The 26,848-nt window shown below is 39.5% G+C and overlaps 1 protein-coding gene across 5 annotated transcripts in view; it reads right to left on the bottom strand.

The window, feature by feature from the left end:
* The window catches only part of EGF (epidermal growth factor), a 93,006-nt gene that overhangs the window by 5,846 nt on the left and 60,312 nt on the right, over positions 1-26,848 (bottom strand). For 2 of the 5 annotated variants that reach the window (XM_025465917.3, XM_035709775.2), the window contains exons 14-22: positions 23,022-23,189; positions 22,184-22,333; positions 18,940-19,062; positions 14,380-14,496; positions 13,561-13,686; positions 10,364-10,486; positions 8,665-8,809; positions 3,353-3,517; positions 208-325 (exon numbers count right to left, since the gene is read on the bottom strand). In XM_025465917.3, coding sequence (XP_025321702.1) covers positions 208-325; positions 3,353-3,517; positions 8,665-8,809; positions 10,364-10,486; positions 13,561-13,686; positions 14,380-14,496; positions 18,940-19,062; positions 22,184-22,333; positions 23,022-23,189 — 1,235 coding nt within the window. Of the gene's footprint in view, positions 1-207; positions 326-3,352; positions 3,518-8,664; positions 8,810-10,255; positions 10,487-13,560; positions 13,687-14,379; positions 14,497-18,939; positions 19,063-22,183; positions 22,334-23,021; positions 23,190-26,848 lie in introns of those variants that run through there. The other 3 variants (XM_035709774.2, XM_025465918.3, XM_035709776.2) reach the window with 3 other exon arrangements.

The raw sequence follows: 26,848 nt of genomic DNA, 5'->3' as shown, positions 1-26,848 counted from the left end.
AAAAAGAAAGAAAAGTAGAGCATAGTCTTGGGCTTTTAAGAAAACGATTTGAAAGAGATTACCTAAAAATTGGGAAAGACTTTTTACATAACTCACAAAAATACAAGTTAGAAGAAGAAGTTACAGGATAGAAGAAAATTATGAGAAAAAATTAACTGGGATCTACATGAAGCCAATTTCTTGCTTCATGTACTTTGGTCACATTACCCAAGGTTGGGGAAAAGAGGCCATCCTAGCCTCGCTGTCTGAAGGCCTGCTACTGCTACCCTCTCTGCTTGGCTCTTCATAAGGATTCTTTAAATTTTTTGATGACAACTTCTTAGTCCTGCAATAAAGCCAAAATGTGAGACAATTTCAAAACAACACACAACCAGTAGCCCACTCAGTGATGGTCAGGGACAACCACTTTTGCTATTGAAATATAGGTACCTAAAATGTCTCAAAGAAGAAATATTAAGAAAACTAGGAGCATAACTTTGGGTTTTCTCTGTATTCTTTTCTGCAGAACTTTCCAGATGATATTTCATTTTTTTCAAGGTTCTGTGAGATGGCTGGGTTCCTCCCACTAGTCTGGTTGCTGAAAGGCATCAGACACAAGAACACGGAGTGGAGGACCCAAGAGAATACTATCTCATAATTGCCAGCCTAGGAAATAGGATAGGTCTCTTGCCTCCAAATCTAGCTTCATAAATACTTGTTTGACAAAGATGAAGCACAAAGTCTATAGAAGGCATGGTGGCATGCCCGAGAGGAAGGGGAGTAAAGTGGGAGAGATCTAATATTAGGCTGGGATACCTGTCCCCAGAGCTGTAGCTTCTAGAGGGAGAGAGAGAGGTACATAATGTATGGAGCAGCCATTGAAAGGAAGGCAATGAAGGAAATGTGGTGGTAAAGACCACTAGCCAGGGACGCCTGGGGTGGCTCAGTCGTTGAGTGTCTGCCTTAGGCTCAGGGCATGATCCCGGAGTCTCAGGTTTAAATCCCACATCAGGCTCCCTGTGGGGAGCCTGCTTCCCCCTCTGCCTGTGTCTCTGTCTCTCTCTCTCTCTGTGTCTCTCATGAATAAACAAATAAAATCTTTTTTAAAAAAAATATTAAAAAACCACCAGCCAGCCCAAGATTCCAAAAATAGTGCTGCTATCTTGGGCAGGTGGCAGCTAAGTCCCTCTAGGAGACAAAGAGTATCAATGTTCAATCGAGACAAGAGAGGCAAGGAGTGATACAAAAGGAGGAAATAACTGATTCTAACTCTTTAAGGAAAATCATTCAATATGCCTCACTTAAAAACTCAAGGGTAGAGCTGTATTTATCGGTATACTTTGGTGACATGACAATATTTAGACTAGAAGTCTTAATTTGATCGTCTCAGAATCAATACACCAAAGTACTGATGCAGTCAAAAACATAGTCAAAAATTTGCAGGGGGGTAAGCTGCTCCACTGATCAGAGCCATTAGGTAAATACCCATACATCTGCTCAGAAAGAACTTTACAACTTTGGATGCCTTTCAGTAAAAAGAAAAAGAGAAAAGGTTCTGAGGAGTTTTCTTTTCGAAAAAATAATGCTTATCACTTTTGATTTAGATATATGGGGGTCAGAAGCTAAAAATGTTCTTATTTGTACATAAAGTCTACTCTAACCAGCTGAGCTGGTCCTTGAATTCTAAGTCCAAAGAGCCAGCAATCTGACATTAGCTTTCAATCCAGAGTTCTGAAGAACATCAGCAGAAAATAAAATTTATTTATTATGTCATAACCCACAGAATAAGAAAAAAATACTTAATAATTATGGCACACATGAACTTGAGTTTCCTGCTTCAATTCTTTCTACACTATTTGCCAAGCATCTACTTTTCTTTTGGCATTCTGTCCAATGGGACAAATCTTGATTATTTGATACTCTTTCTACAAGTCCAATACCAAGCTAAAAAGTGACATAAATGGTTACTGTTGAACTTCTGAACTAAAAATTTCAAGAGAACCTTGTCTCTCAAGGTGTAAAAGAGGTTCAGAACATGTTACTCTTGGTGGGAAGATTATAGCTCATAACAAATCCCCATGATAATAACATAGTGTTTATTAAGTCCTCTATGCCAGTTCTAAACTCTTAACTCAATTAATTTTATAATAACTCTTGACATTATTACTGTTCTTTGTTCCCATTTTATAGCAAAGGAAATTAATGGATACAGAGGTTAGATAACACGCCTGTTATGACTTCAGCATGACTGGGACTTGTACCTGCGTAGTCTGATCCTAAAACCCATGCTCTTAACCAGAATGCTAAGATACAGCAGGATCTCAGACGAGCACATCTTGGATGATATGCTGAAATTCTCCATAATACATGACACTTGCCATCTGAGTGGCTGCATAGCACTGGTAAATGTGGTTGAATTTTATTCTGCAGGTGGTCATGTAAGTACGTACTCCCTACATTTTCAGAGAATTGGGACCATTAGGTAAGTTGGCCTTAGGTTCTTCAGCCATAAAATGATGAAATGGAGTTAGATAATTCTACAAAGTTCCCTTCAGCCCAAAAGTGTAATGACTCAATAATTTTGTACAACACAAGCTCTAACAGTACATAAAATGCTTGTCAACATTGATGATAGTGGAGGATGAAGCCCTTTTCAAGAAAAAGGAAAATGATCCCTTCACCTTAATGTAGTATTTTTTGAGATTAAATGTATAAATATTTTTGCTCCAGAGTTTTCAACTTTTACTTTGAAATTACTGAAAACGCAAAACCCAAGGACCTTCCAAGTGAGGGAAAACACTGATTCTCTTGAACAGAAGTTAATGCTTTGTGGGAAATCCACTGCGGGGAAGGCAACCATGAAAAACTAATTATGCCGCCCACATGCGAGCGGGGGTGGGGTGGGGGGAAGCAGGTGACGCCTAAGAGAAGAAAAGTGGACTATGAAAGTGCATTATGCTCAATAAAAACCCCATAAATGGTGCAGATAGGAGCACCCGGGGGGTTCAGCAGTTGAGCATCTGCCTTTGGCTCAGGTCATGATCCCGGGGTCCCAGGATCGAGTCCCGCATGGGGCTCCCCGCAGGGAGCCTGCTTCTCCCTCTCTCTCTGTGGCTCTCATGAATAAATAAATAAAATCTTTTTCAAAAATGCAGATATACCGACAAAGACTGGAATGCAACAAGGACAAGTAAAACCATCGATGTTTTAGAGCAGCCACATCCTCAGCCATTTCTTGTTTTCTTTTATGGTCATTCCCCCTTTCAAATCAATGTGGCAAGTGTGCAGAGAAGGTTCATCTCCCGGAGGCAGGCATGCCCTCGGGCGGGCGGCGCTAGAGCCAGGTGCAAGGTGCACGGGAGGGAAAGGTCACCTGTAGCAGTGCGCGCCCCCCAGCCCGAGCAGCAGCAGCAGGACGAGCACGGCCACGCCCACGGCCACCGCGGCGACCTGCCGCTGCCGGCCCTGGCCCGCGTGGCGCAGTTCCCATTTCAGGTCTCGGTGCTGACATCGCTCCCCGACGTAGCCAAAAACACAGCTGTAACAACACACCAAACACAGGTCAGCCGCAAGCCCTGGCCAAACACGCAGATATTTTTCAGATTCTATATCCTGCTTTCAACCCCTGCATTCCCCAAACTGGGCTCTCTAGAAGCATATGGAAAATCCATCAGGGGTCAGTTGAAAGCACTGTGATGGACAAGTTCATGCAGCATGGGCCCCCACCCCCCTTGGTCTGTTTGCACCCGGACTGATGAGGGATTATTTGCATGCCGCCTCTATAAGGCATTCCAGAACATTGATTAAAGATCAGCTTCTGTTAGGCTAGAGAAGCTACCTTTAAGACCAACGCAAAGCAACTCTGCCCCGAGAGCCCAGAGAGTTTTTGAACAAATGTTTGGCCAGATTGCAGAGAGTATAGGTCAAAGGAAGGAAGAATTTGAAGGCAGAGTGAGTCCCTCACTGGAGACCAGGCTTATACAACAATGTGTAGTCTCTGAACAGGAAGGGCAGCCTAGCCGGCCAAGGAAACATTTCTTTTCTTTAAAAAAAAAAAAAAAGCAAAACAAAAACAAAACAAAACAAAAAAAACCACCACTGGCCCGAGAGAAAAGGTCTCAGTGAGGCCACACGGACATTTGCGTCCTTTCTTCAAGGGAGAGAAAAATAAGTGGAGGAAAAGGAGCTTTCAGTGTTTCATTAGCGAAATGGTAACTAGAGTCACCAGCCACCCGCGGGAGCCACGGCCGTGTAGGTAAAAGTAAATGAAACAATGCTGCCATCTACTGGGAATGTATACTTCCAGAAATTATGGGATCGTGGGTACAATCGTATTCTATTACTCTTCACAGGAGCATAAAAGTCAAAAATATTCCTTTGAGCATTTTGAGCTACTCACTTGTTAGGAATTTCTCCCCACCCCCCCCACCCCCCCCCCCCACCCCCGCCCCCAGCCCTGGGTCAGTTATCTATCTGCGCCTCATTCCAAAAGGACCTGAAGGAATGAATGCCCAGGGAATTGATACTGGTTCTCACCGGGGGAAGAGAGCTTGGAAAAAGCATGAGATGAAACTGCAAAAGATCTAGATCCGGGGATCCCCGGGTGGCTCAGCAGTTTAGCATCTGCCTTAGGCCCAGGGTGTGATCCTGGAGTACCTGGATCGAGTCCCACATCCGGCTCCCTGCATGGAGCCTGCTTCTCCTTCTGCCTGTGTCTGTCTCTAACCACCCCCCCCATCTCTGTCTCTCATGAATCAATAAAATCTTTAAAAAAAAAAAAAAGATCTAGATCCTAGTCCCAGTCTAGCTTGAGTTGGTCATAAGAGCGTTGGAAAGTCACTTTCAGAGAGAAGAGGAAAGAAACTAGCATTTGTTAGGCAGCCTATGTATCTGACACCGTGCTAGGCACTTTTACTCGCTTTACTTTCAATAGCAAATTCCCATTTTACAGATGAGAAAAGTGAGGGTCAAAAGAGTTAAGTAATTTGTATCAGGTCTGGTGAATGGCAGGGCTTTGGTTGGTTGGTTGGTTGGTTCAGCATAGCTGACACTATGTTACATTAGTTTCAGGTACAACATAAGGATTTGACAAGAGTACACAGTATGCTCTGCTCATCACAGATGTAGCTGCCATCTGTCCCCACGTATCCCTGTTACGATGTCACTGACTATACCCCCTTATGCTGTGCCTTTTATTCCCATGACTTATTCATTCCATAACGGGAAGGCTGTATCTCACTCTCCCCTTCACTCATTTTACCCATCCCCCTACCCATCTCTTCTCTGGCAACCATCAGTTTGTTCTCGGTATTTACAGGTCCCATTCTGCTTTTTGTTTGTTTATTAATTTTTTTTTAGATTCCACGTAGAAGTGAAGTTAAATGGTTTTGTCTTTCTTGTCTGACTTATTTCACTTAGCGTAATATACTCTGGGTCCCTCCGTATTGTTTCAAATGGCATATCTCATCCTTTCTGTTGCTGCATAATATTCCATCACACACACACACACACACACACACACATACCATCTTCCTTATCCATTCATGTATCAATGGACACTTAGATTGGTTCTATATCTAGGCTATTGTAAATAATGCTGAGATAGATATCTTTTTGAATTAGTGTTTTCCTTTTCTCTGGGTAAATACACAAGAGTAGAATTATTAGATTATATGGTATTTCTATTTTTAATTTTTTGAGGAAATTCCATGCAGTTTTCCACAGTGGCTGTATCAGTTTATATTTCCATCAGCAGTGTATGAGGGCTCCTTTGTCTCCACATCCTTACTGATACTAGTTACTTTTTATCTTTTTTGCTTTTAATCAGTGAATGGCAGGTTTGATCCAAATGGTTTTATGATTTCAAAGCCTGTGTTCTTTTTGCTACATTAGGCTACTTCCTTTTTTCTTGTTTTATAAATTTTTAAAATTATTTTTATATATTTTTTAAATGAAGTTCGATTTGCCAACACATAGTAAAACATCCAGTGCTCATTCCATCCAGCGCCCCCCTCAGTGCCCATCACCCATCCTCCCGCTCGCCTTCCCTTCCATTACCCCTTGTTCATTTCCCAGAGTTAGGAGTCTCTCATGTTTTGTCACCCTCTCTAATTTTTCTACATTGGGCTACTCCCGAAAAGGGTTTTAAGCTCTGTGCACCTCAAGTTATTCTTCTAGAACGGATCATGAAAGAGATAACAGGATCTAAGTGTAGGAAGAATAACAGACTGTCAAGTTATTTCAGGCTTTCCTGGATACTGTTTTAATTCTAGCTATCTTTGGTTATAGTAATTTACTACCAATGCCTAGCAGCCACTTTTAAGCTGTTGGATGTTAATCTTAGAGATTTTAGGGTCTCAGGAAATATGCCAATTACATGGGCAAGAGTCCTGGGCAGCCAAGCCAAGCAGTAATATCAGGGCCTCTCTGGGCCATATAAGGCCCAAAGCAGTAAGCCAGCATTTCACATGGATGGGCCATCCACTACTAGTTCTTGGCATTATTAATTAGTTCTGTTTAACCAAGCAAAAGATTCTTGGGTTTATCTAATCGGATAAATTATTCAAATCTGAGTTTTTTTTGGTCAAATAATTTCAAGAAATTCTAGATTGAGAAAAGGTCAACAAAACTTTTTCACATTGTGGTGTATGTACTATGATCAAGAACTGAGGGCTAGAGTATGCAGCATTTCTCAGACTGATTTGACCACACAACTCCTTTTCCATGAAACATTTCACAACACTGGTGCTGGGGCAGCTTGATCTCAAGAAGACCTAGCCAACCTGTGGGTTGGTTCAAAGCCAAATCAGAATGAATGAGGACCTCCTTTTAGCTCAGGGGGCTTGGTCTTCTGAGAATCTCCAGACCAGGGAAACTTTGAGAAAGATGTGGGGTGTGGAGACTTCAGTTCTCACATCCTCTGCACCCCAGGCAGCCAGGGGATCTCTGTATCTGAGGGGAGCTTCCACTGCCTTCAAGCAAGGAAAGAAGAGGAGCCCTTTATAAACCTTCTCATGGTATTCAGAACCCTGCAGAATGATGTCCAGGAGGTGTTTCTAATAAAAGTTGGAGTGGTGAGCACTCCTAGAGATGTGTTATCATAGAATTTAAAAAATACAAGGTGAGGTCATTGAGGCAAAAGGAGGAAAGGGTTGAATGTCTGATTAAACCACATTTTTATTTAATGTAGAATTTAAAAACAAAGTTATGATCTAGATTAATGGGACCTCTGGTGATATTTTAAATATTGCTTTTGATTAAAGGTCCTTAAATATGAGTGTTATCTCTAGTTTAATTGTCATTTTGTAGCAATTCATGTTTAAAACCTTATCAGGGAACAAGATATTTTCATCAGGATTTAATGACAGAAAAGCAGTGTACTAAAGAGTTCATAAATCATTTAATGAATCGATGCCATCGGGTCAAATGAAAATAATGTACTAAATGCAATTCGTAATTGTGAAGTATCCCTCACATTATTGTAATATCTCTCATAATCTAAAGTATCATAGAGATAAACAAATCATGATCTAATAAAGTAGGACATTTATCTTCATGATTTCATTATTTTGGATAATAAGGAACCATGAATAAATAAAAAATAATTTATTCTTATTATCAAAATCAAGGATAACTACTGTGAATATGGATTTATCTTAGGTTAGAAAAATTACAGCGTCTGAATATGAAGGTAGAATTCTATGAGCATTGAGTCATTTTCACTAATATTCACGAGTATTTTTCATTATTTTTGTCTGGCTGATACGATTTATAATGCAAGGCACTCCTATTTAGACTATGTTTCTGCTGATTATTATTCATAAAATAATAAAAGCCTTTAAGCTTATAGCATCTATTCATGAGGACCAGAATATTTTATCACTTCTTCCTTAGGCACAGGGAAAATCATCAATGAGTCAGGACTCTAGCCACAGGAGACCTATTTATTTTTCTGGACCTATCAGCTCCCTCTGATTGACTTCAAAATCCAAAATCCATTAAAAGTAAAATTTGATGCAGAATTAGATACTGCCAGAAAGGAAATGTTTTCTGAGTAAGTATGGTAGGAAGACTCATAGTCACCCTTAAATCTACTTTTCAGTTGACTGTGCCCACTATTGAAACCTTCACAGGGATGAGGAAGGAGCAAAAACAGCAGGCCCCATTTCCGGCACTTGTTACTAAGCAACCGAAATGTAAATGCCAATATTAGAAACTGAAGAAAAATATTTTTTTTCCAGTTTTGACAATTGAAGGTAAGAAGTCCAGTGTGTATATATTACACTTTTGTAAATTCAGAAACATATTGTGGATGTTCTCCACATATGCAGCGGGAAACAATTCAAAGTTTTCAGGGATTCTTTCACAAACTCAAGTTTTCAGCTAGAACGAGAGGTTTAAGCCCCAGACTGTATCAGTAGTAACATCAAGTTAAGTAAAAGGGAAAATCACCAATTCCTTAAATGTATATTTACTATTGGCAGCTAGGGGGGTGGGGTGGGGTTTGCAGAGAGGGTGCAATACATGTACACACACACGCACTTTATATATATATATGTGTTTATATATTTTTCCCTAGCAAAAACCTAATTATAGAAGAACTTCCTTGATACAAATTTTATGAATTAGCAAAAGGTTACAGACTGCCACATCATACCTCTTTGCCATCACAAAGACTTGACTTACTTGCATGCGTATCTGTCGACTGCTTCAATGTACATACACACACCATTATAGAGGCAGTACCCGTCATAGGATGAGGGGCATTCCCGATAACCATTTCTCACAGAATAGTGACTGTCCTCCATGGGATGAGAAGGCGGAGTAGAGTCTACAAAAATCAAAGACATTAATTTTACTTTCTGAAGTGATTAGGTCTCTCAGGTATCAATATCAGGAACTAGTCTCTGTGAACAATTTGTGATATAGTGTCTTTTAGTGACAAGAACTCAGAAGCAACTCTAGTTTCACTTTCCTAACCAGACTTCACATCATTCACCATGAAGCCAGCCATTCTTTCTTTAGGTTCAGTATTATCTGACATAAAGCATATTGGAGGCAAGTAAGGGAATGGTCAATTCTAAATTATTGCAAGGATCCCGAGTCACTGGTCTCATTATAAAAGTCATCTGTCATCCACAAACACACACTCATGGTGTGAAATGACAGCCAGCTTTAAGAGGGTCTCACTGAACAAAAGTACCTCTTTATGGCTTATAAACTACCAACCAATATACAATCCATTATCCCCAATATCAAAAATTTCTCCCACACAATGCTTCTAAAAATGATTTAACTTTCAAGAGGGACCTTCAAAGACAAGACCAGCAAATTCAACAGAAAAGAAATGCTACCGTGACAGAGGGAATGTCAAGGTGGTAAGGTCCCTTTTATTGAGTGGTTCTCCACTCATTAAAAGGAAAACATTAGGGTGTATAGTTGACTATACAAATATTAGCAGTCTTTCAATGCCTTTAAGAAAAGCAAATTATGTGAGAAAAATAATATATTTTTTAAAAAAAAGACCCAAGTAAGTACAGAAATTTCCCTTCTTAAGATGTTTCCTGCTTGCAGAGCTGAGACAGATAAATTGCTGGCAGTGGTGGCGACAGAGTCCCTGATCCTGGTTTCCAGGGTCAGGATGAAGCCAGCTCCCCCCTTCTTGAGTGCAGATGCTGAGAAGATACTGCCCTTTGGGGAAAGCCTTGAGGAAGCACAAGTAGACCATTAACATTTAAAAAGAAAGAAACAAGAGGTGCCTGGTTGGCTCAGTCAACCGAGCATCTGGCTTAGGCTCAGGTCATGATCCCAGGGTCCTGGGATCAAGCAAACAAGCCCCCCCCCCCCCCCCAGTACACACACATATTGCTTCTCTTTCTCCCTCTGCTCCTCCCCTGCTTGTGCTCTTTCTCTCTATCTCAAATAAATAAAAATCTGGAAAAAAGTAAGGAAAAAGAGCTGAAGTTCCAATTCAGATCAAGAAATACTAGTTTTTTAAGGTAATATTTTAAAAGCTTTAAAAGTGATTCAAAATGTTAAGGGTCCAGATATCCTTCCTGATCTGCCTTGACCTGCAAAATTTTTCCAGCAGCCCCAGAAATCAACATTACAAATTAAGACATTAGTCGCATAGTTAAAGAGAACCACCTGTATTCCCACCGTTATTGAATTGTGAGCAATAAAAAAAGAATTTATTCCAGATGCTATTAAATTAAGAAAACTTGACTATTTTACATTCCCAAGCTTAGCATCAACCTAATCAGGAATATAAACTCACCAGCTCAGTTGAATTGAATATTTCTAGAATCTCTAGAGAAATACATAGGGGTATAGAATTTTCCGAAATTAAGTTCCTTCCTTGGACTGAGACCACCCACCAACCTACCAGCACATATCTGTCCAGGTTCAGACAGGCTGCCAGCGCACATGCAGGTATAGTTTCCCTCCATATTTGTACAGGTGGCATTTTCCCCACAGGTGTGCATGCCCAGTTGGCACTCATTAATATCTGCCAGAAACAAGGGAGTAGGGAAGAGAAAAGTGAGGTACAGAGTAAAACCCTAATGACGGGCAGTCAGCTTCTAGTCTTCTACATATGCAATCCAACCCACCTGTTATGAACTGAATTGCATCTCCCCCCAAATCCCCATGTTGAAGCTCTACCCCCCAGTGTGATAATATTTAGAGATAGGGCCTTCAAGGAAGTAAAGTTAAATTAAGCTATAAGAGTGAGGCCCTAATCCAACAGGATGGAATTTCTTATAAAAAAAGGAAGGGGGACACCTGGGTGGCTCAGTGGTTGAGCATCTGCCCTCGGCTCAGGTCGTGATCCCGGTGTCCTGGGATCGAGTCCCACAACGGGCTCCCCACAGGGAGCCTGCTTCTCCCTCTGCCCATGTCTCTGCCTTTCTAAGTGTGTCTCTCATGAATAAATGAATACATAAATCTTTTAAAAAAATAAAAGAAAAGAAAAAGAAGAGACACCAGATCCCCCACCCCTGAACTACAGCAGAAAGACCATCTGAGTACATAACAAGAAGGTGGTGGTCTGCAAGCCTAGAAGAGCTGCCATCAGGAACTGAATCAGCCAGCACTAGATCTGGGACTTCTCACCTCCAGAACTGTGAGAAAATAAATTTCTATCTTCTAAGCTAGCCAGTCTATGCTGGCTTCTGTCATGGCAGCCTAAGCAGACTAAGACATTACCCTACCAGCCTCGGTTTCTGTTTCCCTCACATCTTCACATGAGCATTAGTGCTCATTTAGGCTCTTCTCTACCCCTAAATAGACCTGTCATATGTTCATGCCTGGAATGCTTTCCATTCCTTCCCATTTCTGCCTAATAAAAATTTACTCATGCTCGAAGGTCCATCCACAGTGATACTTCCTTCATGAGGTCTTTCCTAATACCTCAGACAGATATTCTTCCTGTTGGGAACTTTCATTGTAGTTTTGACTTCTCTCATAATACATACTTTCTTCACCACTTATCATGGCTCCCTGTCTGATCCCACTCTTCTCACAAGCAAGCACTACCTCCATCATTCTGGTATTCCTCACACTTCTGATTACTGTGTCTTTGCACTTAATAGGGCCAAATAACTATTTGTCACATTGAACTACTATCCTGAATGGCTCAATTTTAGTCTTTTTTTTTTTTTTTTTTTTTACTTCCATCCTGTTAAAATTTCTATGGACTGTTACCTTGAGAGTCAGAGAGAGCTTTTCCAAGAAGCAAAGACAAAACAAAACAAAACAAAACAAAAAATGCTCTTGGCCAAGAAATACAACCACTCTTAAGAATAACAACAACACTTTTATATAGCACTTATTATGTACAGGCATGGTTAAAACACTATATCCACATATATATGGAAGAGGAGAAAGGAAGGAAGGGAGAAGGAAGGGAGAGAGGAACAGAAATAGTGGGGAAGGGAGAAAGTGAGGGAGAAAGACACACAGAGAGGGAACAGGAATAAGCCCATTCTTCCATGTGGCCTGAGGACTCCATGCCAACGAGGCAGGCTGGGCCATGACACCCTGTTGCATGTACACTACTGGAAAGAGGTAGGTTAGTGACAGAGAATCCAGAGATTAATGAGTTTATACATCCAAAATGTATACCTCCCTTTCTCTTCAAAGTAAATTAAATATAAAGCCTGTTTGTCTAAATCATCTATGAGTCAGTTTAATCAGAGCAGTGACATTTTCCTGACTAACAGCCAAATATGTGCTTAAAAGAATATTTACAAATGACTGTGGACTCCACAAAACTAATCTGATAAAGGTCTGATTTAAACCAACCAGATCCAAAAAAAACTTGGTAGTCATGACTGATATTTCATCTTTCACCTTAACATGTGGGAGAAAGCAGTATCATTTTAGTTTCTTATCGGGTCATCTGCCCTTCACCGTGAAAAGATTTGCATGTTTTCAGAAGGAAAAGAAAATACTGAAAGAGACATGTTAAAGCCCTGTTAAACTCCAGGGAAGCACTTCACTGGGCCACAATGGTTCAGGCAGGTCCCCACTTGTGCTGCGTTACTGTACTACTGACACCTGGAGTGGTAGGAGATGTGCACGAAGTGAGCTCCCACCCCAGAGGGCACACCCAGACCTTGGCAGAGGACGGTGATTATGAAAGAGGTCTTTTTTTTTTAATTTTTATTTATTTATGATAGTCACACAGAGAGAGAGAGAGAGAGAGGCAGAGACACAGGCAGAGGGAGAAGCAGGCTCCATGCGCCGGGAGCCGGATGTGGGATTCGATCCCGGGTCTCCAGGATCGCGCCCTGGGCCAAAGGCAGGCGCCAAACCGCTGCGCCACCCAGGGATCCCATGAAAGAGGTCTTAATCATTCTCTGCTTGTATCTAAATGTCAGCGGCTTGACTCTCCCATCTACTGAAACTTAGCATCAATAACTGCTCAATGAGCCTTCCACAGAACCACAGCCTCTTTCCAGGAGGCATGCAGCAGTGACTTCCAACAAGCCTGCAGTTCCCTACCGCTCAACTGCAACATTCAGTGACAACACGGGGCACCTGGGTGGCCCAGTGGTTGAGCGAGTACCTTCAGCTCAGGTCTCAATCTTGGGGTGCTGGGATCCAGTCCTGCATCAGGCTCCTTGCAGGGAGCCTGCTTCTCCCTCTGCCTATGTCTCTGCCTCTCTCTGTGTCTCTCATGAATAAATAAAATCTTTAAAAAAAAACAAAAACAAAACCCAAACCATTCAGTGACAATGAAAATGCTGGATGACGCCCCCATGACTGCTGGAGGTGTGGAGTATTGATGAGGCACTTGGAGTCACTCAAACCCCAGAGAAAGACTTAGAAAGGAGAGGGGCACAAAACCTCTGCAGGGTCTTGCAGGTGACTAGTGCAATCATATAGCATAAGGGCTCAAACCTGACTGTTCATCAAGAATTGAGATCTGTCCATTTGAACAGGTCACACTATTTCTCTTTTAGTCTTAATGTGTGTGGTATCTAAATTATATCCTTCTCAACGCATCACACCCACGGTGTTTTCTGATCCACGGAGGCCTGCCTCCACCCTCCTCCCTTGGCACACATGCTCTCTTACCCAGACAGTGGATCCCATCGCCTCGGTAGCCTTCTGAGCACTGACAAACATAACCACCTTCAGTATTGACGCACTTTGAGGAGGTAGGAGGGCAAATCGTGATGCCCATCTCACATTCATCTATGTCTGTGGGCAAAATGATGAACTAGTGAAATATGTAGACAATCCCAGTATAAGTGAGAATCATAGGAAAAAGAAGTATATAAGCTTGCAAACAATCATTCAGCCACTTACAGATACTATTTGGAAATTTAATGCAAACTCTGCATCTTGGTCATAAAGTTCACTTCCGAATCAATTTTTACAGATTGCTTAGGTGTCTGATCAGCTAAGTATGGGTAAATAAATCACATTGTGCCAGAGTTTCAGACTGTAAGAACTGAGATTTTTACAGTAATCACTAACAAAAATTTCAAGGCTATCAATATAAAATGGAAAACTATCCAGCACAATCTACTTATTAAGCTGAAACTTATGACCTAAGATTTTAGAGGGAAAAGTTGTTTTTATTGGAATTGTTGAATTTGTGAATTGACTCAAATTCAGATTCATGCTTTTGAAGCTAATTATAAATTTTCCTCCTTACTGTCAACTGCATACATTATGTAATTTTAATATAAACTCACTGTAATATAACAACATATTATCTATTTCATATACACTATATGCCATCCATCATCTTTTTAGCTAATATCAAATAATTTTTTTCAATCCTGCTGATTACATAAATCCCCTGGAGCTTTTGAATCAGTATTATCTGAAAGAATGTTTCTGGTTCACTATTTTCCAGATATTATGTGTATTGGCCTTTGCTCTTACCAAAACATAGCTTTCCATCCCCAGTAAATCCTTTCAAACACTGACATGTGGCATTTTCTCCCTCTGAAACACACTCAGCCCATGTACTGCATCCCACAGGAGCACAGTCGTCAGCATCTGCAAACAGCGAGAACCCCATTAGATCATTTGCAGACCTCCAAGGGAAAATGGACTTGAAAGTTTTCCAGCACTTCTTTCTGAGTTCTGGGACAGGTTAACCTCCAAATAGAAATACTTAGTTGACCTGTAAGCTATATCTATATTAAAGGACCTACAAGGTGCACCTGGGTGGCTCAGTGGTTGAGCGTCTGCCTTTGGCTCAGGCCATGGGTCCTGAGATCGAGTCTCGCACCAGGCTCCCCAGAGGGAGCCTGCTTCTCTCTTTGCCTATGTCTCTGCCTCTCCCTCTATGTCTCTTGTTAATAAATGAATAAAATCTTAAAAAAATAAATAAAGGATCCATAAGCCATGTGTTCCCATTTATATGCTCTCAGTAAATCTGTAGTCTTAAAGAACTATTTGGTATTCAAAGAGCCCTGTGTGAACTTGTTTATAATTTTTTTAAAACATTTGCAAATTTGAACTATAAAATCTCCAGGAGTAAAGGGGCTCAAATATTAACAGTTTTGTTTATTTGAGAATTCCCAACCACCATGACATACAATAGGGGTCAAGTATTCTTATCCCCCAAAGAGACATAGACTAATATATAACAAGTCGATCTGTGTACCAACATGACAGAGGTACAATAAATAAGAGTTTATTACAATCAAGCAAGATACAATAAAAAGACTTATTGTCAATTTACTAAAATTATGTTTCATATATTACAGAATATGTATGTCACAATGTATGTTTATTGTCAAGATTTATGCAGTGACTTGCAAACCTCAAGGCACTTTTATAAAGTCATGAACCATATAAACTAAATGCTGTAAATGGACCATTTTATTTCATACTCCATTGAAATGCAAATGCCCCAGGGGACAGAGCTGCATGTGGAGGCATAAACATGAGTAAGTTGGTTTTTTTTTCCCCTTTACTACTTATGTATATAATCATTCTCCAAACGCCACAGTTGGAGTTGGGGGGATCTAATATACCACAGCAGGATATAACCTATCATCTCACTATTCATTGGTAAGTTTGCTCATCTGAGTATAGAAGAGGTAAGAGAAGTCTTCTAAACTTGCCCGTAAATTAAAGAAAGTTAGATGAGTAGGATTCAGATTCTATGTGAATGCAGTTACGTTGGGTAACTGCATTTGATTTGCTTAGCTCTTTGAGTAAGATTTCTCTTGTGGGAACACATGCCCTTCATTCTTGCTTGGTCATCTCTCACTCATGACTTTTCAAGATGGACAAGTTCAGACTAAATCAATTATCCATTTGATTTGGCATTTATTTGGAAGACTAGCTCTCAAGTCACAAGGCTGTTCAGCATATGGTGGACAGTATCCAATTGCCCAAGACATTTTAAATCACTTGCAGAATTGCCTTAAATTAGAATATGATTCAGGATTTATTTGGTAAGTTGCAAATCCCAAGGCAGTTTTTGCATAATGAAAAGCAATAAATATGCAGTTGTAGGGGGAGATGGGCTATAGCCAAAGTGCTCCCTGTCACAAACTAGCTCTGGAAGAGACAAGTGCCTGGGCTTCACATTCCTGTTCTCCAAATTACATACAGGTGACACTTTTTGTCCAGTCTACTTCACGTGATTATTGTAAGGACTTGGAAAAAGTGATTAAAAAAAAAGACCTGACAATAATAAATTTTATATGTATGTAAATAAGGATGATAAAGAACAAGAGTATTGTGACACTCTGAATCAGAATTAGACTTACCTGATTCAGATAAGACTCAGAAAAGACTCTTGGGCCTATTATTTAAACTAATAAAATGAATTCATTTAAAAGTACCTTCTACATGCCAGATCCTAGTGAGAACAAACAATACAGAGACGGAGAATATACACAGGGGTTCTGCTTCCTTGTGTAGTTATTGAAGTACAAGTGTGATAAGCATGCTCAAAAAAAACAATACCAGGTTCTAAGACACCTGAAATAACTCATCTCACCTGCTTAGGAGACTAGGAAAAGCTTTCAGAGTGAGAGTATATTAAGCTGAGACCTGAAGGATACACAGGACTTGGAAGGGTGTAGAAAGAGCACTGTGGACTGAGAACACAACATCTGTCTGTTACAGGCAAGGCCAGTGTAACTGAAGCCAGCCAGAGAAAGTCAAGGACAGAAAGGCACACACTGAGGCTGGTGAGGTGTGTAAGGACTAGTTCACCAAAGCCCAACAGGCTGTGTTAAGAATTTTAAGTTTTATTCATGAATTTAGAACTCATTATTTTAGTAAACTCGACAACAAAACCTTTTTATGACTGAATTTCTTTGCCTTGTTGGATACAGATCTAGTTGCTATATACCAGTCTGTGTGCCTCTGGGGACTAAGAATATATTGATCCTAACCTAAAATCTATTATAGATTTTTCAAATTCTTTTTAGCATAGACACTTTAAGTGAAATCTCACTACAAAACATAAATATGACCCCTTAGCATAACACGAGTAGAACAAAAACCTCATAGACTAAGACAAAATAGAACACAATTCAGATATGGAAAAATGAGGTAGTTTTCACAAAGACAATCACTTCCATCTATTCTGCACAAGGTATAGTTTCATGTATGAAACAAAACACAGCTTATTATACAGTATACATATTCCAAATCTTTGCATCTCATCACTCCCCGATCCCACCCATGTGTCTAATTTACTGTCATTCATCTTGGTCTTTGAATCTCCCAAACATTAGTCCTTCAAAATATGCTCTGAACCTTTAAGGATCCCTAGCAACTTTGAAATTGTTCTCAATACTATTATTTATATTGTTTATAATAATTTATTTATATTGTTTTAGTCTATCATTTATTTGTCTCTACTCATACGGTGAGCTTCGAGAATAGGGCTATATTTAGCTCATCATCATATCCACAGTGCTTAGCATAGTGTATAGCAAATAAATAATCACTAAATGAGTAATATTCCTAATGTGCTAATGCTTTCCAGACTTTTTCTTGACATGAGTTAATTATTTGGTCATGATTTTCAAAAGTCGTTGGTAAAGTCAGTACCTTAATATATCTTAGTCTCAGTTTTCAAATCTATAAAGTGATGGGTTGTGATAAGAATCAAATTAGAGGGGCACCTGGGTGGCTCAGTTGGTTAGGCTTCTGACTCTTGATTTTGGCTCAGGTCATGATATCGGGGTTGTGAGATCAAGCCCCATATCTGGCTCTGTGCTCAGCAGGTAGTCTGCTTGAGGTTCTCTCTCCTCTCCCTCTCCCTCTGCCTCCCCCTGCCCAACTCCCTCTTTCAAATGAATAAAGAAATCTTTAAAAAAAAAAAAAAAGAATCTAATTAGAGGGTATAATGCCTGGTAACTCTAAAGCTCCATAAAAATTATTATTACCAAAAATATCCACCTCTGTGCTGATATTTTATAAAAAATCATACCAATAAGTTCTTTTTTTTTTTTTTAAGAGAGAGAGGGAGAGGGAAGAGGCAAAGGGAGGGGGAGAGAGTAAGCAGGCTCCACTAGGTGAGGAGCCTGATGCAGGGCTCTATCTCACAACCTTGATATCATGACCCAGGCCAAAATCAAGAGTGGAATCCTTAACCAACTGAGCTACCCAGGCATCCCTGTACTAATAAGTTCTTACAGGGAGAGGTGAGAAGTCTCCAAGGTCTTGTACACAGACAAAACAGTCTGCAGACCACAAAAGTTGGATGAGCATTTTAAATGTATCTAAGGTCTTAAAGGGGAGCTTTCAAACTTATTTTTAGACACAGACACTTTGTTAAAATAAAATCTTAGTCAGAAATATAAGTAAATAAAATGTGTCAATGTAGAGCAGCACTGATTACAGGGTAGAGAGCAGAATGAAGGGGTGAGGTTTTCAGAAGTTCCAGGGCTGAGTGAAGCCCACTTTGAAAACCACTGACCTCATGAGTGAATATAGAGTATACAAGAATTAGGCTACCTCAAGTTGTTATATACTGAACAAATTATTTAGCATTTTGGTGATAAATGTGCAATATAGAAGAGAACAATTCTAACATTTGCTGTTTGTAAACTTGGAGAAGCTGAGGCAACCAACCTATACTGCTTCCCAGTTACTATCTACTTTTCACACTAATGCAAGTATAGCTAAATGGGCTAAATATCAAAATTACTAGGTATGGATGGGGATGGACTCAGTCAAATCTGTCCGGTCTTATTTTTTCACCTTTGTTTCCAAGTTAGATTTATTCAAAGAAGTTTCCATTCAAAGATTCTGAATGAGTAAAGTTCATGTCCAGTCTCATATGGGGCCATCTTCCTTGGGCACATGATTCAGAAAAGAAGAAGGACCAAAGTTTGAGTCCAAAGTTTGGCATCAGGAGTTTTGTGTAGATTTTGTCAAAGTTAGAGAGCTAAGTCAAAATTCTGATTGGTAAGATGGAAATTGTTGGAACCAAACCTATATTGGAGAATTCCTTATTCATACCTGACACCATGATTTCGGCCACTAGCATATGCTGAGATTCTGTAATGTTATCTTCAAATCCTTTACTTCTGGGTAAGACATCCCCTGGCGTTACGTGATTACTTAGATCTGCTTCACTACCTACTGAAGGTCAAAAGATACAGAAAATACAGTTAATTTACCTTATATGATTCAAGAAGTTTTGATTTAATTTACATTGTAGCTGTTTGTTGGCTGTAAGTTCAGACTTACTCTTACAGTAAGAACATTCAGAGAAACTAGCAGTGTCTTGGTGACTTAGAAAACCTTGCCTGCTCTCCCACACCCTCCCAGCTTCACTCTGCACTTGGTTGAGGGTTGGGGGAGCCAGTGGGCAAAAGAACAGGACTCTTTTAGGTACTGGCAAAACCAGTAAGAGTAGAATAACAAAATTCTTATGCACATAATCAACTCACAGTCAACAGCCACAATTACTAAGGACAAATTAGTAAAATAATCTCCCCAACCTGCCTTCCATTTATACTCCTTCTTCCTTAGGCTGCTTTTGATACTTATTTTAACTTTATTTTACCAGTATTTAGAAATATGGAAAGGTATAAACAAGCCATAATTTAATAGGTATGGGACCTATGCAAATCCCCAGTACATGGGAAAATTGGATCCTCTAAAACATTAAGTGTGTTCTGAAAGCGTGGTCAATGAACCCCCGGGTTCCCATTGCAGAGTTCATAAGGTAAAAATTATTTTCACAAAATGTAAATACATGTGAAATTAGACATTAGGTAAAACTGTTGGTGCCTTAGCATGAATTAAGGCAATGGCACCAAACTCAACTAATAATCACATTCTTCACTGTACACATTCACACACACACGCACACACACTCTAGTTTCACTTAAGAAGAACCATGATGAAGTAGTAAGAATTATTAATTTTTTAAAGTTCTCAACCATGGCATACTTGGCTTTTTAATATTCTATGCAATGAAGTGGGAAGTATATCTAAAACACTGCACATTCAGAAGTTACGATGGCCGTCTGGTTGTCGGGGGGGAAAAGCACGTGTGTACTCTGAGCTGCAAACTGAAACTGGCCTCTTTTCTCATTAGACATAATTTTTACTTGAAAGACTAAGTATGTCATAAACACTTGGAAATTTGGCAAGCATTTTTTCAAAAATAAAGTGAGTCTGTTGTTCAAGAAAAACAATTGGCAGTACTTATTGCCAATGATAAAATTTCAACTTTCAAGTGAAAATAAAATTCTGAAAAATTTTTGCCACCACCATGACCTTGATGAAAATCCCCAAACTCAAAGACTTGTCTAATGAATTGACGGTAATAATTAATAAATGTGATTTGTATGTGTGTCACACTTGGAAGATATGCGCAACTCAGCCAATCCGTATGTTCAAATGACCAACATGATGCCACAAAATTATGCACTAGTAAAAGAGCCACTCAAAGTACAAAATAGACCACTGGATTTTAATGTAGTCGGTGACAAAAGTTTATTGATGTGGCTTCAGATTCTGCACTGCAGCTACGGCTTAAGAAACTATGACCCGTCCAGTTCTGGCATAGTATCATCTAAAAAGGCTATTAAATTATCAATCCTCCCTTTTCCAAATCCATGTCTGTGTGAGGTCAGATTTTCTTCATATCCTTCAAGCAAAACAACACAGCAACAGATTTAACATAGAAGCAGACATGAGAATCCAGCTGCCCTATATTAAGCCGGATATTAAAGTTATACCATAAAACAGTGCCATTATTCTCACTACATGTTTTTGTTTTAGAAAATAGTTATTTATTTCCCTAAAAATATGCTATGCTTATACATATGGAATATTATTATGATTTTAATATATACATGTTTAAAAGTTTTAGTTTTAATTTCTAATATTATTGATAGATATAACCCACTTTAACAGAAGTTCTTTGGGGTTTTCTATCATGTTTAAGAATGAAAAGGGGTCCTCGGGGCACCTACATGGCTCAGTTGGTTAAGTGTCCAACTCTTGATCTAGGTTCAGGTTATGATCCCAGGGTTGTGGGGTCAAGCCCTGTGTCAGGCTCTGTGCTCAGTGGGAAGCCCACTTGCTGATTCTCCCTCTGCTCCTCCCCCTCTCACGTCCTCTCTCTCTCTCTCTCTCTCTCACACACACACTCTCGAAGATAAATAAATCTTAAAAAAAAAAAAAAGAGTGTAAATGGGTCTTAAAACCCAAAATATTGAGAACTGTTGTTCTAAAGCTACAATTGATAGAAAATTCTGAAAATCCAAAATAACCAATTCTGGTCCATAGATAACCAATCCATTTGTTTGCTATTAATCTACCACCTAATTTATACCATGCCTACTAGATAAATGAATTTAAAAAACATTTTTAATACAATTTAAATTCTCTTTGGTATGAAGTTATCAAGGGATGAATTCAAAGACTCCCCAATTGCTTGCATGCACATTCAAGGTAAGCAAATCAGCACTACTGGTTACACATCACATTTGATTTCCTTTTCCATCCTCTTCCTCAAAGTCATATTTAGTTCTTTAAACATGGACCACAAGCCTTCTCAGGCTACATTCCCTACACTTATTTACTATTCTAAAGTTATTTACTACAAAGGACTTTGCTTTTCACATTAAAACCAGTTATAAAAAAAAAAACAGTTATATGATAGGAGGATCGTATGTGATCACCTCTAAAATTGAGGCCATAAAACATCTAAACAAAATGTCTCTGATCATTATCTGAGGTGGTAAAATGCTGGCATTTATTTTTCCAAGTTTGGGCCACTCCATTGTAAGTGGGGGGCCAAAGGACTGGAACCTAACATGTTGAATATTATCATTTGTTCATTTTACTAGAGGAGGTCAGTTGAATTTAGTCTTTAAAAAGGAGACCAAATTCATCAGAGAAAACAAACAAACAAAACAAAAAGACTTGGCATCCCTAAAAGCAGGGAAGCTGGTTTTTTTTGGAGGGGAGGAGGTGCAGAGGCAGAGGAAAAGATGGAATCTTTAAGCAGGCTCCATGTCCACAGCAGAGCCCAGGGTAGGGCTCGATCTCACAACCCTGAGATCATGACCTGAGTTGAAAGCAAGAGTCAGATGCAGAACTAACTAAGCCACCCAGGCGCTCTGAAGCAGAAAATCTTTTAATAATACAAAATACTGAAAATCAGCAATAGCACAAGGATTGATAGAGAACTATATTCCTGAGCCAAAGTAAGATAATTTAGCCATATAATTTATCATCTTACCTGCCGGTATCTGATGGCCATTCAGAGCCAGACACATTTTCCCATCTGGGGCTTTCACAAAACCTTCACGACACAAACATTGAGCAGTTCCAAACCTCTCTTTGCAAATATGTTCACAGCCTCCATTTTGATATAAGCAGGGCTGTGCTCCTTGTGGGGGAAAAGAGGTACATTCACAGATGGGCTTGGAGATTGAAAAAGTGCCATTGGTACAAACCACAGCATTATAGCTTTTGGGGAGAGAAACTCGGTGTATCTAAATGGAGCCTATATCAAGAACTATTTCAGGAGAGTTCCAAACAGAGCCAGTTCTTGGGTAAGTTCAGAATGTTATTACCTTATGAGTATTTATTGAATATAGCCAGTACTTTTGTTCAAGAAGTTTTTTAGGCAGATATAATCCCTATTTCCTGACTCATAATCTAGTCAAACCAACAAAGAGCAATTCAGAAGGAGGTTATTAGAGGACACTGGAGGATGCTCACTCCCTGGCACTCTCAAGGGCTAGGAAAAGGCCCCAGAATAGATAGAAGCTTTCGCCTCAGGTGTCTAAACTGTGCCCCGCCCCATCCCCACCCTCAGTGCCTTTAACCCAAGGAGTCTGTGAAAAGGAACAATTAAGTAGAAGCTGGTCAGGAGAAGTAAACATGAGAATGGGGAGACAAAGCCCAAATTCACTACCAGATTGTCTTAGTTTAGACCCAACCCAATCTCAGGAAATCTTAACATCTACCCAAATTAATGAGTATTGCAATACCCCCCTCCGCCTCTCACATCAAACAATTAAAATGGTTATAGATGCCAGCCTAAGAAAGACTGTGTGACATGGCCAGTGTACCTGGTTTTGCCAATGGATGAACTACAACCAGTGATGAAGGCTTCAGCATGCTGCCTCGGAGACGTACCCTGTTTTTGCCAGTCCTCTTGTCCACTCTTATTATTGATGGCATAGTCCAATCAGAGAACCACACGTGATCCTCAAACACGGCCATAGCAAATGGGTGACCTGGAAGCAGTTTCAATCCATTACACACATCTTGTCTTTGCCATGAATATTTTTAAAAGAACAAGGCTTACAACATGCTCACACGATTCCTACACTGCAGCATTCCTTTCACATAGCTGCTAAGCAAGATACTTGCGGCTACCTCCACCTGCATCACGGAGAACCCACAGGTTGAGGGAACCTCGTCTTAGAATGGGAGCCTGGTGGTAGGATGTCCCAGCGTTGACACACAGCATCAGCAGAGTGGGGGAATGTGGGCTATTGACAGAATGTCAAGGAGGGGGAGGCCAGGGTGACAATGTTTCCATGTTTGGTGACTTGGTCACTATAGGCTAAGCTTCAGTAAGTTATTTTATCTCTCTTTGCATTAGGATTCTTGCCTTTTGAGCAGCAACAATAAGTGATAGACTAAGTTGCCACTGGTTGTTGCAAGGATCTTTAACAATTTGAAAGAATTGAGTAATAGTGTCTCCTTAAATTCCCATCTGCAGCAACACATCTCCCTGCATTGGATCCCTGCACTGGATCCCCGCCTCCTTTCCCCATCTCTCCCGTTACCTGGTATTAGTCCATTGGCCTGTCCTCCTGGGCTCATTCTTCCTGTCTCCTCTCACACCTGGTTCTGTCAATTACCCTTCTCTTTTACACCTTCATTCTCTTCATTCTACTAGCTTCCTTCCCTTAGCTCATTAATATCCTCATCTTCTTGGCTCCTCTAGCTTCTTTTTGTCTTTTTCCTTCCCTTCTTAGCCAAGCTGTTTAAAAGTATCTATTATCTCCTGCCTCCATTTTCATGGCTCTTATCAACCCCTAAGTGGCTCTTCCGACCCCACCTCAACTAACCACCTCTCCATGCCCCTGGAACTGCCCTGATAAGATATTCAAGTATTTATAGTAAGCAGGGAAATGCTGTAATACACTATCTCAAGTGGTTAGAGGCTAAAGCTGCAGAGTCCCAAATTTGGAAGCTTTAATCATGTCCAGTCACATTTCCCAAGCCAGTTTTTTTTGTTGCTGTTGTGTTTTTTTTTGTTGTTGTTGTTTGTTTGTTTCTTTAGCAAATGAGCAATGGATTTAGTAGATTAGAATGAATGTCTCCCTCTTTTGGCAGCAAACTCAAAATCACTTATCCTGGGGACAATGAGTCTCCAATCATCATTATTGACCAGGGCCATTAAGATGCGTTTTAGTCTCTAGCCTTTGTCCCTAACTCAAGCAATAAATGCAGCAAGGAAATTTTTTTATACAGCTGTGAGGTGTTTGGTTTTTGTTTGTTTGTTTGTTTTGTTTTGCTAAGGCAAAAAAGATTTAACATAAAATGTATCATCTTAACCCCAGTGTGCATTTCAGTATTGTTAAGTATCTTCACTTTGTTGTGTAGCCCATTTCCAGAATTTTTTTATCTTGCAAAACTGAAACCGTATATCCATTAAACCACAACTTCCATTTCTCATTCCTTTTAGTCACTGGCAAATATCACTGTATTTTTTCTTCCCGTGACTGTGACTAATCTAGATACTTCAGGTAGATAGAATCATATGTATTTGTCTTTTATGATTGGCTTATTTCACTCACCATAATGTCCCTAGGGTTCACACATGTTGTAGCATGTGTCAGAATTAGCTATGGTTTTTAAAACCTTTAAAAATTTTTTTGTTTTTCTCATTTTTAATTTTGAAGTATACTTGATGAGAATTAGTGAGAGTTTTTCAACAAATCCTCACACTAGACATAATTTTCCTTATGTTTTTAAATAGTAGAGCCACAGTTGAATGTTAAATAAAAAATTAGTTTCTTCAGGGGCATCCGGGTGGCTTAATCAGTCAAGCATCCATCCCTTGATTTTGGCTCAGGCCTTGATCTCAGGGTCATGAGATTGAGCCCTGCATCAGACTCCACAATGAGCATGAAGCCTGCTTAAGATTCTCTCTCTCCCTCTGCCCTCTGCCTCTCCTCATCACCCCCACGCACACTCTCTCTCTCAAAAAAAAAATGAATGAATGAATCCAATTTTTTCTCTTTAAATTTTTATTCTGTGAGTTTATGTCTTTATTTCACCTCCCTTGCAAAATTAAATTTTAATGTAATATATTATTTAATTTTATTTCAATTCAATTAATTAACATATAATGTATTATTGGTTTCAGAGGTAGAGGTCAGTGATTCATAAGTCTTATATAACACCCACGGCTCATTACATCATGTGCCCTCTTTAAAGTTCATCATCCAGTTACCCCGTCCCCCCATCCTGTCCCCTCCAGTGACCCTCAATTTCTTTCCTATGATTAAGAGTCTCTTATGGTTTGTCTCCCTCTCTGATTTTGTCTTGTTTTATTTTTCCCTCTCTTTCGCTATGATCCTCTGTTTCATTTCTTAGATTCCACACATGAGTGAGACCATATGAAAATCGTCTTGATAGCTCAGTCCAATAAGCATCTGCCTTCAGCTCAGGTCATGATCTCAGGGTCCTGGGATTGAGCCCCGCATTGGGCTCCCTGCCCAGGGGGAAGTCGGCTTCACCCTCTTCCCTCTGACCCCCCATGCTCTGTCTCTCAAATAAATAAATAAAATCTTTAAAATAAATAAGTAAATAAAAAATGTTAGTTTAATCCTTAAATCTTTACATTAAAAATTCTGAGTTAGCAGCTGAGAAGCCACCACTTTTATGCCAGTAGATGGCACTGTAATGATGGAAATGGTCACTTAGATATTTTCATATCAAATATTTGATAACTGCTTTTAATAGGAAGTTGTATTAGTCACATATTATAGCACCACAGAAATTATTCACTAAGTATTTGCTATGCTTTTTGGTTTAGCATATGGTATCTTTACATTCTGATTTGGATAATTCAAATCCCTTTATACCTCCATATAGCGAAGCTATAATTTTCCATTTATTTGGGTGATGTATTTTTTTAATAATATATGTCCCCACATCCCAGGCTCCAGGACTTCACAGGAACCATTTTTATTTTACTCTCTACTGTATCTCTACTTCCTAAAATGATTCAATAAATATCTGTTAAGTGCATGGATGAATAAAGTCTATGATCTTAGATGGGCTTATGATTTATTGTAAAGTATACTTTTAATTTTCAAGGAAACTTGGAAGTATGCAAGATTTTCAGTTTTACTTATCATGACCTATTTAATGTATAATACAAATCTAGAAATTCATATCTTCTAAGCCAAAAAGAATGACAAAAATAAATATCTTATGCGGATTATTAGTCAGCTTCTTCATAAAAGAGATAGACTATATTTTTGTATCTTTTCAACCAACCAGTTTCTGAATCTCGGAAGCATCTTCAACATCTTTCTGGCTCTTGTGCTGATATTTAATCTATGACCAAATCCTCTAAATTTTTCGTTCATAGTAATTCTTTTTAATACTCTAATCCTCCATTCCACTTTGAAATGGCAATGTTCTATCTCAGGCTTTCATCAACTGTTGACTGGACAACTGTTGGAGTCTCCTGACTAATTTCCTTCTCTTCAGATTTCAATCCAACCCTTATACTGTTACTAAGGGTTACAGTGAGGTGCCAGTCTTATCATACACATTTCCTGCTCAAGAACATGCAATGGCTTCTGGTACATTCAGTATTTCGCTCTCTGTCTTTTTAAAGGATTTATTTATTTATGAAAGTGAGAGC

The sequence above is a fragment of the Canis lupus genome, chromosome 32 (genome assembly GCF_003254725.2).
Source record: "Canis lupus dingo isolate Sandy chromosome 32, ASM325472v2, whole genome shotgun sequence".
Lineage (NCBI taxonomy): Eukaryota > Metazoa > Chordata > Mammalia > Carnivora > Canidae > Canis > Canis lupus.
This window is presented reverse-complemented; position numbering and strand designations above follow the sequence as displayed.